The sequence below is a fragment of the Myotis myotis genome, unplaced genomic scaffold (genome assembly GCF_014108235.1).
Source record: "Myotis myotis isolate mMyoMyo1 unplaced genomic scaffold, mMyoMyo1.p scaffold_m19_p_6, whole genome shotgun sequence".
Classification (NCBI taxonomy): domain Eukaryota; kingdom Metazoa; phylum Chordata; class Mammalia; order Chiroptera; family Vespertilionidae; genus Myotis; species Myotis myotis.
Window position 1 is genome coordinate 3,351,940 of NW_023416368.1, and position 16,458 is coordinate 3,368,397.

The following is a 16,458-nucleotide window of genomic DNA, read 5'->3' on the forward strand; positions in this document are numbered from 1 at the left end:
CTCGGCGCGATCCCCTAAACCCGCCAGGCTCCGGCCACCCTCCCCCCGCGTCACTCCAGGGCCAGGGCTGGGGTGCCGGCGTCACCCGGCCGCCGCGTTCCGGGGGCGGGGGCGGCGCCCGAACCCCAGGGCAGGAAAGTGCACGGGCGCAGTCCCTCCTTCCCTCCCTCTTCCCGTCGGGCATCGCAGCCGCCGGGAGAGGAGGCGCCGCTGCTCCGTCGCCCCGACCTGTCCGGAGAGGCTGGGGCGCCGTCGCAGAGCCCGGGCGGCCGCTGCACTCACCTGGGCCGGTGCGGGGCGGGCAGGGTCGCCGCGATCGCTTCTCAGCCTCTCGGGCAGCGGGCGCGTAGGAAGCGGCAGCCAGGCCCACGCCCATTGGCCAGCTTCTCCGTGACGTAGAAGAAGGGCGCGCGCCATTGGCTGAGGGGCATTGCGTCACGGGCCGGCCTCGGGGTCGCGGCGGGGTCGCGTCGGGGTCCGTGCCGCAGGGTCCAGTGGAGCGAGTTCCTGCTCCCAGGAGCGAAGCGGCCTGCAGACCGCCCGCCGCCGCCGCAGGACCCGTCCTCCTTCCCGGCCCGCCTCCCCTCAGGTCCCGTCCTCCTTCCCGGCCCGCCTCCCCTCAGGTCCCGTCCTCCTTCCCGGCCCGCCTCCCCTCAGGTCCCGTCCTCCTTCCCGGCCCGCCTCCCCTCAGGTCCCGTCCTCCTTCCCGGCCCGCCTCCCCTCAGGACCCGTCCTCCTTCCCGGCCCGCCTCCCCTCAGGTCCCGTCCTCCTTCCCGGCCCGCCTCCCCTTAGGACCCTGCCCGCCTCCCCTCAGGTCCCTGCCCGCCTCCCCTCAGGTCCCTACCCGCCTCCCCTCAGGTCCCTGCCCGCCTCCCCTCAGGTCACGTCCTGCCTCCCGGCCGGCTCCCCTCAGGTCCCGGCCCGCAGGCCGCTCCCCTACCCCCCACCCCGGACCAGACCGCTGGACCCGGCCCGCGAGCAGGCCAGGGAGGGAGCCTGGGTGCGGTTGCCGAGGAGGGAGGAGAGCCGGGCGAGTCAGGTGCGTGGCGGCGTCCGGCTGCTGACGGCCCCTGGAGGGCGCCCTGACGCTCGGACCTTGGAGAGGGGCTCCGGGTGTCGCGTGGCCGCGCGGGGTTGTCCCTCCCACCTTCTCCGGAAAACGCCAGTCTTCCCCGTCCTCGCACCCCTGGCACTTCACCCACCTGGAGGCCATCCCCTTCTGGGTTTAATTGGCGTCTCCCTGCTTCCTGCTGAGGTCACTTTTCCATAAGTCTGTTGGCCATTTGTATTTCCCCTTTTTTTTAAAGTGTCTCTTCACGTTTTTTGGCGGTCCCCCCCCCCCCCCCCCACACACACACAGTTTAGATGTTGGTGTGTTTCTTCCTGGTTGGCAGCCCGTTCTGCCTCCTGGTTCCCGCTCCTTCCTTGTGGCATGGGTGTTGCACATGATCTCCTCCCACTCTGTGGCTCGCCTTTTTACCCTCTTAATGAAAAGGTGTCCTGATAAAGAGAAGATCGTGATTTTAAAGTCGTTGAATTGTATCTTTCCTTTAAGGTTGGTGCTTTTTTACCTTTTTTTTTTTTTTTTTTTGTAGAAATCCTTCTCAAGGTCTTAAGAATGTTATCTATTCTAGAAGGTTTGTTTGCTTCACACTCTGACCTGTCATTAGAGTGGCCGTAGTACCTAGGCTTACGTCTCTTCTCCTAGCATCTGAAGTGTCTGTAAAGTTTCCTTAAGCTTTTCTTCCGGGGGAGAAGTTAGTAGCACTTCTTTGCTAATTCTGATTCTGGCCCTTGTAGATGGATGGGTTCTGGTGTGGGATGGAGAAACATACCGAAGAGCCGGGTCTGGGCCCAGCGTTCACACCCACGGGCTAGGCCGGGTGGCATCCATCCTCAGTGCCCTGCGCACCAGGGAGCTGTGGGGAGCTCATGGCAGCTGAGGCTGGGGCACAATGAGGGTCCAAATTGCCAGGGCAGATCCACTGCGGCGGTGGTGGCGGCAGTCAGCGGAACTCTGTTTCTGTGCTGGGAAGACAGCTGTGGGCTTTCGGATAGAAAACATCCCTCTGAAGCTTCATGTGTGTAAATGATTGTAAAACACAGCAAAAGACATGTTATGTACAATTGGTTTGTTTGACAAGTTATATTTCTGGAGTCCAAATATATAGCATGTTTCCTCTACTGTCTGAGTTTACTGCCAGTAGAAATGCCTCGAGCTTTTGTCAGCAGGTGGCCGGTACGTGGTGTAGTGCAGAGCCATGCACAGAGCAGTGGAAGGCAGGTCCTGTGTGAGAGGGTTCTGGTCCACCAGATCCATCCAGAGACTCACGTGCCTCCTGGTACAGAAACGTCAGGGCGTAACTAAAGGTCTGAGTGCAAGTGTCACTTTGCTTCCTGGGGCATAGTTTATGTTCAGCAGATTAACCTGGGCTCTCTTTTATCTACTCCTGACCCTTGTACTTTGCTGTTGACATCAGTTTATCCTCCTTCGCCCCCCAATAACCACCTTTATACACACAACGCACATAAACCCCAATGGGTTTCAGTCTCCCCTTCCCTCTATCTCTCTCCCCCATTGAACCTTTTCTGCTCCAGGTGAAAAGGTCTCTTGGCCAGTGTGAACTCCCAATAGTGCTAGCATAGAGCCCAGCACATGGCAAGCACTCCATAAACATTTGTGGAATGCACACTTGCCTTGGCCATATTTGCATGACTTTGTATAACCAGGGGGAGGGCAGACAGCTGAGTTTCTTAGTGACTATCATTGACTTCCAGGCTTAGCCCCTTGTTTGTCTGTGATTTAGGTGTTAGGGATTTTTTCTTTTAGAAACAAAAACACCACTTCTCTTCAAGGCATTGTTGCCTGTATTTAGATATGTGAATTAGGACATGCACATGAACTTCTAGTTGCACTTTTCTACAGTTTCTGCAAGTTTTCCTTTGCCAAAGATAGAGGGGAGGGAGGGAAAGATCACATTTTTAGCTGCTTCATCTACCTACCACCTTACGTATCACAAGGAAAAACAAGTGTTGAAATTAATTAGCAGAGTGTAAGGAAGGAGCTATGGACACAGTGTGGGCCACCCTGGGAGCGGGGCACGCCTGACTGAGTGGTGAGAGGGGGTAGCCAAGGGTGAGGAGCACTAGACTCAACACTGGACGTTGGCTCATTGGCTTTGCAAAGGGAAGGATGACTGTAAACAAAATCAAAGTAAAGATACCATGAATCACTTGTGATGAAGAGTTTACTCCTAAGGAATAATAGTTTCTACAGAAGAAGTTAAAAATGGACAGTGGTTAACAAAGATTACACCATCAGAAAGAGCCGAGGAACGACCTAACTGCCTCTGTTTAACTCGTGGAGGTGGGGGAGGAGGTGGAGAAAGACACGTGTGCAGGCCAGCTCTGCGACTCTGCCCTTTTGGCTCAGGCTCTTCCAAACGTTTTGCAATGCATGACTTAGCTGTTATTTGGGGAATTGAGGGAGACATGTTCATTCTGCTAATAAAGACTGAGTGCCTATTATGTGTTAAGCAGTTATTAAGCCCTGGAAATTCCAATATGAGTAAGAAAGTGACTCCTTCAGAGAGCTCACAGTGTAGTCAGGAAGACAGCTGAGAAAATAATGACAGTGCAGCATGTGTGGGATTAAAGTGCAGAACCTAGAGTATGAGAGGGTAGGGGCCTGGGCTATTCCCCTTCGTTCGGGAAGAGTTACCTTTGATGTAAGGCTGAATGAGAAGGACAGTGGAAGAAGGAAAGTCGCTAGGACATGTGGGACAGTGGGGTTGTGTGGGGGAAGCCTAGGAGTCTGATGGAGTAGAGAAGGGTCTGCAGCAGTGAGTTCTGCTGAGGCTGAGGCCTGAAGGTTAATGGGAGCTGCGGCAGAAATGAAGCTACAAGGGAGGCAGAGCCTGGTGAGGAAAAGCCAGAGCTCTTTCCTGTGGCTGATCCTGGACTCCAGCCCGCGAAGCCTGGCATCAGTCCAGCCAGCCCTTTCTGTCCCAAACACTGGAGATGTATACAGTAATGTCCATCATCCTGAAAGCAGCCCTCTATTCATCATTTGGAGTGGCACTGAAGCCAGTGTTTCTGGAACTCTGACTAAGCAGTGATAGACATGGCCAAGTGTCCCAATCCCAGAGAAGCAGAGATCATAATAATATTAGTAATATGTGAGTGCTCACTGGGTGCCAGGCACCATTGGCAGCGCTGGACATGCACCTACTCAGTTCACCCTCCCTTCGACCCAAAGAGGCAGGTGGTGGTGTTAGTCCCATTTTACAGATTGAGGACACAGGCTCAGAGGTTGAGTGACATAGTAAGTGATGGAGCTGGGATTTGAACCCCCTGTACCTGGCCTGGGAGAGAAGTGGCAGGGTTAGGATGGAGAAGAAACAAGAAATGAAAGTTTAAGAAAAGCAGAAATTGACCTAGCTGGTTTTGCTTGGCCCACAGACTGAAGGGTCCCAGGTTCAATTCTTGTCAAGGGTACGTACTTCGGTTGCAGGCTTGATCCCTGGCCCTCATCAGGCATGTGTGGGAGGCAACCAATCGATGTGTCTCACGTGTCAATTTTTTTCTCTCTGTCTCTCTCCCTTCCACTCTCTCTAAAAAAATCAATGGAAAAATATCCTTGGGTGAGGATTAACAACAATAAAAAGGCCTGAAATGGGAATGAGGATTATCAGTTGTAAAGGCAGAAAAACACAGACCTTCTGACAACAATTGCAGAAAGTCAGCTCTGCAAAGTCTGAAAGGACTAGGGGTGGGGAGTGAAGTAGTGGGGGGAGAGGGGGAGAGCAGAGATCCCCAGGTCTGCCGTGCCAGACCCTGAATTAGGAAAATTGGTATTGAACTCTGTCACAGCACACGAGCACTGCAGGGACCTTGGAGAGCTCCTGATTCAATGCCTCTAATGTGGAAATTGAGGCCAGAGAGGAAAAGTGTCTACGAAGTGTCACAGCCAGAACAGAATCCAGGTCTTACTACTTGCAGACTAATGTTTCTGCAGTTTGGCAGCCACTCATCCTCCTGCTAATACCCTAATTTTCCTCTAAGGAACCACCCTTTTGCCTCGCTGAGCCCTTGTGCCATAGGTCTTGGTCTGCTCTGGCTGCTGAAACAAGAACACCATAGGCTGGGTGGCTTACCCAACAAATATTTCTCACAGTTCCGGAGGCTGGGAAGCCCAAGATGAAGGCTGCAGCAGATCTGCTGTCTGGTGACAGCCTACTTCCTGACTTGCTATATCTTCACAGGGGAGGGGGCTGCAGCTGTCTCATACCTCTTATAAGGGCAGTACTCTCATCATGAGGGTTCCACCCTCATGACTTAATTACCTCCCAAAGGCCCCATCTCCAAATAGCATCCCACTGGGGATTATGAATTTGAGAGTAGGGAAATGCAAATATATAACCCATAACAACCATTCCCTCACAAGTTAGATTCCAGGTTAGATATAGGACTGCACAAAGCCATCAGGGTGAATCAGAGGCTTCTGCCTTTTCTCCCACTAGAGCTGGCCCACGTGAGCCCTCCCAGTCATCACAATCGGGGGAAAAAGTCGGTCTGCATCCTTGGAAAGGAGCAAGATCCAGGGGGGAAGGAGAGAACCTAGGTGCAGTGACAGTTTCAGCCTCTACGAGCACTGTGCCTGGCCTTTCATCAGTCACATCTCCTTTTTTGTTTTCTTTCCTTCTCCATCCTAACTTTGGGAATAACATCACCTACCTACCTCTCTGGGATGTCTGAGGGATGAAGTGAGAAGAAGGTGTGTGCACAGCCCTTACATCAGTGCCTGGCACGCAGCAAGCATTTGCATATTACTGGTATTCATATCAGCAACTTTGAACTAAGGTTCTTTCACACAAAAGAATCTGAACAAAACAGTGATCTGTTATTGCAACCATACCACACTGTATTCACAAAATTGCATATTGAGTTAATTGAAAGGGAGGTTATCCTGGATGAACTTGGTTTAATTAGGTAAAAGTCCTTTTAAAGAGGGCTGCAGCTCTTTGAGGCTGGAAACTCTCCTGCTGGCTTTGCAGAAGCAAACAACTGTGTTGTGAGCAGCCTCTGGGGAGGGCCATGGGGAGGGGACCACAGACCTTTAGGTTCCGAGGGCAGCCAACAGCTCACAAGAAGCTGGGGCCCTCAATCCTTAGCTGGAACTGAATCCTGCCAACAGCTTGAATGGGGCTGACAGCAGATTCCTCCCCACTCCTACTTGCAGGTGAGAACGCAGCCTGGCTGACTCCTTTTTTGTGAGATCCTGAGGGGAAGACTAGCTAAGTAAGCTGTGCCGACTGCTGACCCATGGAAACTGTGAGGTAATAAATGTGCATTGTTTTAAGTTGCTAAATCTGTTGGTAATTGGTGGTGTAGCTAGAAAACTAATATATTAGGAGATTGCTAATATTTGGGTATGTTGTTTTCCTGGATTATAAAGTGATGCTGTGTATGTATTTTTGTCTGTGTAAGTAGAAACAGGTGAATGCAAGAGACCAATAAACAAAGTCAGTGGCCCCAGAACGAGCAGGAACTGTCAGCACCGGTGGTTACTCCTGAGAACCAGAGGTGCCTAGCTCGCTGCTCACACACAAAAGCTAGGTAATGAGCAGGTCAGCAGTGAGTTCCCAGATAATACACTACCCAGATGTCCTCAAGAGAAGACATACCACGAAGATGCAATCCTTCATTTCTTGGAGACATATTTATAAATGATCTTGCTCATTTTAACACAGTACTGAGAAGGCAAACATACATTTTTAACAATGCTAATCAAGTCACTATTTTGCAATGACAAGACTAGGATAGCCAATCATAAAAACCCAAAGATGGGTTATGTACTACTACCAAGCAAAACTTTTAAAATGCATTGCTGTAGGGGAGACACAGGATGCAAAGAACTAAAACCTATATGAAGGGTTTGAGCTTAATGCAACTTTAATCTGATGGGCTTGGGAAGAGCAATCTAGAGCCAGCCCTACCCAAGAATCAGGCCGTCTATAGCCAAAACTAGAGGTCTGGTGCACGAAATTCGTGCACTTTGGCGAGGGGCGGAGTGCAGGGGTCCCTCAGCCCAGATTGTGAGAGGGAGCAGGTCAGGCCGGGGGAACCCACCAGTGCACCATTTGGGCCATGGAGGGACACAGGAGGGCTCCAGAGTGTGGCCAGCCCATCTTGTTCAGTCCCAATCCACTGGACCCCAGCAGCAAGCTAACCTACCAGTCAGAGCATCTGCCCTCTGGTGGTCAGTGCATGTCATAGCGAGCAGTTGAGCGGCCTTAACATATCATTAACATATTATGCTTTGATTGGTTGAATGGCCAACCAGACGACCAGACACTTAGCATATTAGGCTTTTATTATATAGGATGCCTTAACTCACTTGTTAGGGATGGTATTCTTTTTCATTGGGGCCTTCAACCCTGAAAAAATATCAAAGTACACATAGCAGTAACCCAAAAAAGGTATTTTTAAAAAAGTAAAGGAAATAATGGACATGTTGGTTAAATCCATGATGTTGATATTTAGAGTAAGAAGTTGGTTTTGTTAGTGTTACATTAGTGTATGCTTGTTTTGCTAACTAAAATGTTTGCAGTATTCAAAAGAACCAGACATGCCCTAGCCAGTTTGGCTCAGTGGATAGAGCATTGGCTCATGGACTGAAGGGTCCCAGGTTCAATTCCGGTCAAGGGCACATACCTCAGTTGCATGCTCTTCCCCAGCCTGGGTCCTGGTCAGGGTGCATGCAGGAGGCAACCAATCGATGTCTCTCTCACATTGATACTTTTCTATGTCTTTCCCTCACTCTTCTACTTTCTCTAAAAATCAATGGAAAAATATCCTCAGGTGAGAATTAAAAAATAAAAATAAATAAGAGAACATGCCAAATGAGCAACATGGGAAGTCAGAGGGGGAAGGAAAGACTGGCCTGTGTGGTGGGTGCTTCTTGTGCAGGGGCACGAGATCTTGGCTAGAAGACAAAAGCGTAGTGGAGAGCCATTGAAGGTTTACAGCAGGGAATGCTGGTAACCATGACTGAGCACATGGCTCTTAAAGATGAATCTTCTGATAGTTGGTGTGAAGGGGTTGCAGAGAGCACATGGCTCTAAAGATGATTCTTCTGATAGTTGGTGTGAAGGGGTTGCAGAGAGACTGGACGTGACGGAGACCAAGATCTGCTGTCACGAGATGGAAAAGAAGGCTGTGTAGCCTTTGAAAGAAAGAACACACATCTATACCTCCATAAGGCTGTTTTTAAAAAAGAAAGAACAAGACTACAGGTCCCAGTTCCCACATGTAGAAATAGAGGAAGGGGATATGTTTTCACTGAAACTAACAAGATGAAAGGTATGGATTTGGCTTGTAATCGTGAACTTGAGGTGACAGCTCAGATTTGGAAATGGATTCCTCAGACAATGTGGCATGTAGTATGCAGTTAAGAATTATTCTTCAGAAAAAAAAAAAAAAAAAGAATTATTCTTCAGGAGAAACCAAGATGGCGGCATATGTAAACACCGGAAATTGCTGCCTCGCACAACCACTTCAAAAATACAACTAAAAGACAAAACGGACATCATCCAGAACCACAGGAAGGCTGGCTGAGTGGAAATTCTACAACTAGAAGGAAAGAGAAAAGCACACCGAGACCCAGAGGAGATGCGGAAGTAAAGTGCAGAGGTACGGAGGCGGAGGCACGCGTGCAGAAAGGGCTGGCAACTGAGGACACAGTTGTCTTTTTCAACTGGGAGGGAGTCTCAAGCTCCCGACTGCTCTGAACTCCAGTTCCGGGCGAGTCTCTGGGGACCCAGACTTACACGGGAGAAACTGGACTGTCTGGCATTGGTCAGAACTCGAGGGTGGCTATCTCTCAGAGGTGCTTGCAGCGATTACCGGGACACTGAGACGCGGGGCCCCTTAGGATAGGACTGAGGAGCAACCATAGTTGCTTGCTCCACCCTGTTGATCGCCTGAGACTCTGCCCCACCCAAGCTGTGCGCAGAGGCTTTTGCATATGAAAGGCCTGGCCCTTTGCAATCTGAAAATTACCTAATAAACTGCAGCTGGGTCAGAGAGACCCAGAACTTCCAAAAGAAGGCCCAAGGCCCCACAGCAGCTTGCATTGCTTCACAGCTGGGCCTCATCTGGGCACCTCCAAACCCCAAACAAAGAAGAGGAATCTGAAGATCTCTCCATAGCTCCTGCTGGGTAGCCTCAGGCAGAGACTAAATTAGCACCTCCTTAGAGATCCAAGAGCCAGTGTACCCAGTGGTCAGAGTGGGATCATCCAGATTACAACTCCTCAGATCCATAAGGGACACACTCATGGGGCAGACTCCCTGAGCACCAAAGCCCCACTGAAACAAGTCTTGCCCCAAAAGGGTGTCTCCAGCACAGAAGTCTCCCACTGCAGACACAGCTGATTCTCACAGCCAATTGGCCTGGAGGTCAATTCCTCCCAGTGATACCTACAACAATCAAGGCTTAACTACAACAAGACTGTGCACAAAGCCCACAAAGGGGTGCACCAAGAGTGTCCACTTCAGGTAATTGAGGAGGCTGAGCCACTGGGCCCTATAGGACACCTAGCACAGAAAGCCACTCTATCAACACAGGGAAGCAGCCAAAATGCGGAGACAAAGAAACAGGTCACAAATGACAGAAATGGAGGAAAGCAAATGACTGGATATAGAGTTCAAAACCAAGGTCATAAGGTTTTTCAAGAATTTTCTAGAAACTGCCGATAAATGTAGACCCTCAAGAAATCTAGTGAGACCCTTGAGGTTATGAAAAAGGACCAACTAGAAATTAAGCATACACTGACTGAAATAAAGAATATTATACAGAGTTCCAACAGCAGACTAGAGGATCGCAAGAATAAAGTCAAAGATTTGAAATATGGAGAAGCAAAAAACACCCAACCAGAAAAACAAAAAGAAAAAAGAATCCAAAAATATGAAGATAGTGTAAGGAGCCTCTGGGACAACTTCAAGCGTACCAACATCCGAATTATGGGGGTGCCAGAAGAAGAGAGAGAGCAAGATATTGAAAACCTATTTGAAGAAATAATGACAGAAAACTTCCCCTACCTGGTGAAAGAAATAGACCTCCAAGTCCAGGAAGCACAGAGAACCCCAAACAAAAGGAATCCAAAGAGGACCACACCAAGACACATCATAATTAAAATGCCAAGAGCAAAAGACAAAGAGAGAATCTTAAAAGCAGCAAGAGAAAAACTCAGTTACCTACAAGGAAGTACGACTGCCAGCTGATTTCTCAACAGAAACTATGCAGGCCAGAAGGGAGTGGCAAGAAATATTCAAAGTGATGAATAGCAAGAACCTACAACCAAGATTACTTTACCCAGCAAAGCTATCATTCAGAATTGAAGGTCAGATAAAGAGCTTTACAGATAAGAAAAAGCTAAAGGAGTTCATCACCACCAAACCAGCATTATATGAAATGCTGAAAGGTATCCTTTAAGAAGAGGAAGAAGAAGAAAAAGGTAAAGATACAAATTATGAACAACAAATACACATCTATCAACAAGTGAATCTAAAAATCAAGTGAATAAATAATCTGATGAACAGAATAAACTGGTGAGTATAATAGAATCAGGGGCATAGAAAGGGAGTGGACTGACTATTCTGGGGGGGGAGGGGTGTGTGGGGGTGCAGGAAGAGACTGGACAAAAATCATACACCTATGGATGAGGACAGTGTGGGGGCGGGAACTGGGTGGAGGGTAGCTATGGGGGGAAAAAAGAGGAACAACTGTAATAATCTGAACAATAAAGATTTAATTAAAAAAAAATTATTCTTCAGGTCCTGGCTGGGTAGCTCATTTATTTGGAGTGTTGTCCCGATGAGCCAAGGTTTTGGGTTTGATCCCATGTCTTCTCTCTCTCTCTCTCTCTCTCTCTCTCTCTCTCCATTTCACATCTGTCCCACTTTTTAGCCTGCAGCAGCCAGCCTGAAGTATTGCTAGTCAGTGAACATAGGTAATGGAATGGCCTGGACAGAGTGGGCCTTGCTGGGCTCCTCTCAAAAGCCCTTGCTTTTCTGGACCTGGATACCTGTAGGCACAGCACCTGGTACCCCCTTTCTCCTGGCAGAGGTATAGAACTGCATTTCTCTTTCTGTTAGGTCTACTTTGGAACTGCAGAAGGAACTTGTCCTAGGAAAGTAAGGAAAATGACCCACAAAAGCGGACGAATGAATGATGGTCTCATTTGAGGAGGGCTTGGTTCCTGGAATCAAGGGGGCCATTCTTGCCTAGTCATGGACATAGGAAAAAGCCTTACTGCGGGACTTTATCTTTGGTGCCTGCCACATTTTATCCTCACTCACTGGCCCTACGGTCCCTCTCATGGTTATGGTTGTTACCAGGAATTGCCTTGGCAGTGGAATTAAACAGGCAATTTCCTGAACCTCTCCAGCTCCCAGAGTGAAATGTGGTTAAGTGGCACTGTGAGCCTCTTCCTAGTGGCAGGACTCCAGGCTCAGAACCTGAGAATCTTCGTGGTAGGGAAGGATTGTGAGCCTGCATTCTGAACCGGCCCTGCCCAGTTCCTCCCCGGTCACCCCACCTGAGATGGCTTGTCCCCCGTGGCTTTCTCCTCCACCACTCATTCATGTTGTTGGTCACAGCCGGTCCTCTGCTGGAGCATAAGGGGTCTTTTCCCAACCCAGTCCTCAGGCTCCCTTTCACCACCCAGGGGCAGCTCACTGAAGTTAGCCATGACCACAGTGCAAGCAGCAGGTAAGAGCCAACACACAGCCAAGGAGGGAGGGCAGGGTGGGCCTGGCCAGAGGAGAGGATGACGACCTGAGAGGAGGAAAGGGACGGGGAGAAGAGAAGAGGGACCCTTGTGGCAGAGGTGGCTTCTCTTCCTGAGGACCCTGGCCACTGCAGTCCTCCACGCCCCAGGCTTCATGAAGCACCACCTCACAGCCTTGGTTCCCTGCTTCCCTCTGCACCTGCAGGAGAGCTGAGTTCTGGGTGTTGATGCAAAATAGAATAATGGCCTAGAGAAGGAGACCAAGACCCCATGGGCCTGCAAGGGTCCTGTAAAAATCACCATCTGGGGGTGGTTCACACAAGTCCCTTACCCTAGGACAGTGATGGCGAACCTTTTGAGCTCAGCATGTCAGCATTTTGAAAAACCCTAACTTAACTCTGGTGCCGTGTCACATATAGAAATTTTTTGATATTTGCAACCATAGTAAAACAAAGACTTATATTTTTGATATTTATTTTATATATTTAAATGCCATTTAACAAAGAAAAATCAACCAAAAAAATGAGTTTGCATGTCACCTCTGACACGCATGCCATAGGTTCACCATCACTGCCCTAGGAAGTGACCTCTCCATCTCAACTTGGCAGTGGTCATTTGCTTGCCCCAACCAAAGATGATGCCCGGTTGTCATCAAATTCAGTACTCCGTGAATGGTAACAAGTTCAAGTTTACCTTGGTTTCTCTCTGTCGTCATAAACACTGGTGACAGGTTTCATAGGGAAATACCTCCTGTAAATCTGAGTAACTCCCCTTGACAGAGGGTAGAAAAGTTTCTGTTATGTTGTTTCCCCTGAGTGATATTCTAATCTCAAAAAGCCACCGAATGAAATCCCAAAGAGTATTAGTCATCTTCATGGGCATCTTCCCTATATGCTGGGCACTCGAGATTTTTCAAAACCAGGAATGGCCTTATGAAATGATCCAGACCTGTTGCTAGCCTGAGTAGGGGATGTACTTCACGGTCTATGGGCCAGAGCTCAGTTCTGGAGGTGGGAGACCTCGGTTTGATTTCTCACTTACTAGCTACTCCCTTAAAGTCCCATTTATTTATTTATTTATTTATTTATTTAAAATATATTTTATTGATTTTTTACAGAGAGGAAGGGAGAGGGACAGAGAGCTAGAAACATTGATGAGAGAGAAACATCGACCAGCTGCCTCCTGCACATCTCCTACTGGGGATGTGCCTGCAACCAAGGTACATGCCCTTGACCGGAATCGAACCAGGGACCCCTCAGTCCGCAGGCTGACACTCTATCCACTGAGCCAAACCGGTCTTGGCTGAAGTCCTATTTAGAAATGGGATTCTGTCATTCCTGGAAGGCAATGAAGTAAAATTGCCTCCACATAGGAGACATTGTTACAATTTTGAAAGGGTATGGAAATCCTGGTGTAAGAAAGTGGGCTCATAGAGTTGAAGCTCAAGTCACACAAGGAGTTTGTAGAACAACTCAGATGGGAACCAGGTCATTCCAACCACAACCCACTTCCTCCTCGTGTCTTCTTCAACATCCAAATTTGGCTGAAATCTTCTTGCATTCCTCCTGCCTCCAACCTCAAAGTCTCAGAAGAGCACCTGTACTGTTACTCTGAATATGACAGATAAAAGGTGCTAAACTAAATTTGTGTGTGGTTGCCACAACGTGTTGATGATCATGTTTGAGCCTCTTGCTAGTCTGCATGTTAGTACATCTGTGAATACTGCAAGGCTTTTCAGGACTTTTGAATACAGCTATTTGGAAACTTATTCAGCCAGAAACTTGCCTGTTCTAAATTTACTCTGTTCTTGTAAGAATTGCTAGAAAAAGTTGACTTACAGAGATGCTTTCTAGGTTTCATTGCACAAGTAAGTGTGGTCTATGGGGCAGAATTATAGTGAGGAATACCTCTTAGAGCATGGGTGGGGATGTCCAGCCGTGGATTGTAAAGGCCTCTGAAATCATTTGGTCTGGCCCTGCAAAGGCATTAGGAATGAGTTAATTAAATGTTTGACCAAATATAGCAGGCTAATTTTAAGTTGATAATTTTGTATGACCCGAGAATGATGTTCTAAATATCCAAATGGCCCTTGGCAGAAAAAAGGTTCCCCACCCATGTCTTAGAGGATGCAGGGTGTAGTATGGATTTTTAAAAAAATATTTTTATTGATTTTTTACAGAGAGGAAGGGAGAGGGATAGAGAGTTAGAAACATCGATGAGAGAGAAATATCAATCAGCTGCCTCCTGCACCACCCCCCACCAGGGATGTGCCCACAAACAAGGTACATGCCCTTGACCGGAATCGAACCAGGGACCCTTCAGTCCTCAGTCTGACACTCTATCCACTGAGCCAAACCAGTTAGGGCTGTAGTATGGATTTTAATACAATAATATGTATATCACTTGTGATAAGATTTACCACATGACTTGGCATGAAGTTGTATGTCATGTAAAAATGTTTGCACTTAATTTACAAAATATTTAGAAATACTTACCTAGTAGAATTGTAAGGCTTACCATAGGCTTACTATAAAACTTAATACTCAGTGTTTATCTAAGATAAACATTTAGCAAACATTCACCAAATATTTGTCGAGGGCCTTCTGTGAGCTGGGCACTTGTAATTGGTTACAGCCTTGGATTTTGAAATGAATTTGCTTCCTTTTTTTTGTTCGTTTCTTGCCACAGTCCCAACCATGTGAGATCCTAGCTTAAATGTGCAAGAAGCTCATGTGATGGGTTATCAGTACTTCCCGAAACATGCCGGAAAGGTCTCACTTACTGTTTTGGTTTCCTCTGGCTCCACTGCCCCACCAGTTCCCCTGCTGAGTGCTCCCAGCAAAAACATGTACACACAGCAGTTAAAACCATACATACTCACTTTTATGGAAATGGCAATACTAAAATTTGTTTTAATGTAGGCATGGTATAAAAGTAGATTCAGAGCAGAATTTCAGCTAACTGAAAAATATGCACGGAGGAAGGTATGTTCCAAATCTTCTTCAATAGGAACAGATTTCTGTTAAAATTGGCAAATAGTGACTGGCTTTTCTAGTGCACTTTGCATGGAGGCAGTGCGCTGTGATTGTTAGGGTCCCGTGTGCTGGTTCTGGGATCTGAAGAGCCATCTTTCCTGGCTCCGAGTCCTCAAAAAGGTTAGGAAGCCTCTCCGTGCCTCGGTTTCCTCATCAAGCCATTGGAGGCCGTTGATGCCTCCTTACTTCATGGGATGGCCGGATGGTGAACTGAGATATAAAGTATGTTGCAGGAAAGGTTGCTCCTAGTCTCCGCAGTGTCACTGACCTCAGTCAGCTCTTACACTGCAGATCATGGCTCTCTAGCCTGGTCAAGCACCCATCCTCCATGGTGACTTCACACCTTTCTCCTCTCTCCTCAAACCCCAACACTCCCTCTCTGTCCTAGGTTTCAGCTGCCGACCTGCTTCCTGTTTCATATAGAAAACAGCCGAAACCGGTTTGGCTCAGTGGATAGAGCATCAGCCTGTGGACTGAAGGGTCCCAGGTTCGATTCCGGTCAAGGGCATGTACCTTGGTTGCAGGCACATCCCCAGTAGGAGATGTGCAGGAGGCAGCTGATCGATGTTTCTCTCTCATCGATGTTTCTAGCTCTCTATCTCTCTCCCCTCCTCTCTGTAAAAAATCAATAAAATATATTTTAAAAAAAATAAAAAAAAGAAAACAAGCAATCAGATGAAAGCAGCCCCTCCTTCCAGCTGCCCACCTGCACGAGTGCCCGTGTGCTCTACCTTCTCCCCCAGTCCTGTAGGTGACTGCCCCCTGGGGCACTAGATTCCATCCCCTTATGCCACCTCCTTCCCTCTTCCAGATCAGATTGTTCCCACTAACTTATCAACATACTATTACTTTCCCTCCCATTAAAACAAACTAGCAAACACACAAAAGCTCGTCCTCCTGGCCTCCTCATGGATCTGCCCACCTCGACTTACCCACTCTGACACCCCTGTAAAATCACAGGCCTCTACATCTCCTTGTCCACCTCACTTTGCCCATGACTCTGCTCATTTTACGCCTCCCTCCCCCCCAACCCCCCCCACCCCCGCACACAGCACTTACCACTTTCCAACACTACCCCTACCGCATTAGAGTGTGGACTCCACAAGGTAGACTAGCGCCCGTTTTATTGCATCCTGGGCAAAGTATGTGCTCCAAAATATTTGTCAAGTGGGTGGACAGCTGTTAGCCACTGAGATAGTCTCGGACCTTTTATCATAGGATAATGCTTCACAGACACCTTCCTGCATGTGCCCTCCTTTGGTTAGGCATCACTTCAGGATTTGCATGCACCAAGTAATTGGGTGCCAGTGTGAGCTGGCCTCCTTACCCCTCCCTGTGCAGTCCGATTCTTCTGATCCACATCCAGTCTCTAGCACCACTGTCACCTGAGCTGGAAACCTGAGTATCCTGTCTTCCACATCCACCCAGGAGGTCATCAAGTCTTAATAGGCTCATAATCTCTTTCACACCTCTTTCCTCCTCTCCTCTCCACCGCTGCCCCTTCCTCCTTGACCCCCCTGCTCCTTTACTCTTTACACTGCTGCCAAAGTCATTGTTCTAATAGGCAGATCTGATGCTCCCTCTCCCTGTTTAAACTGTGCAGTTCTGCTGTAAGCTCTTACAGGATG

General features: G+C 48.4%; 1 protein-coding gene across 3 annotated transcripts in view; it reads right to left on the minus strand.

The window, feature by feature from the left end:
* Positions 1-608, minus strand: part of TECPR1 (tectonin beta-propeller repeat containing 1) — a 28,787-nt gene extending 28,179 nt beyond the window's left edge. For all 3 annotated transcript variants that reach the window (XM_036313765.1, XM_036313764.1, XM_036313766.1), the window contains exon 1: positions 283-608. In XM_036313765.1, the coding sequence (XP_036169658.1) occupies positions 283-376 (94 nt within the window). In that variant the 5' untranslated portion in view covers positions 377-608. The remainder of the gene's footprint in view (positions 1-282) is intronic.
* Positions 609-16,458: the final 15,850 nt, after the last annotated feature.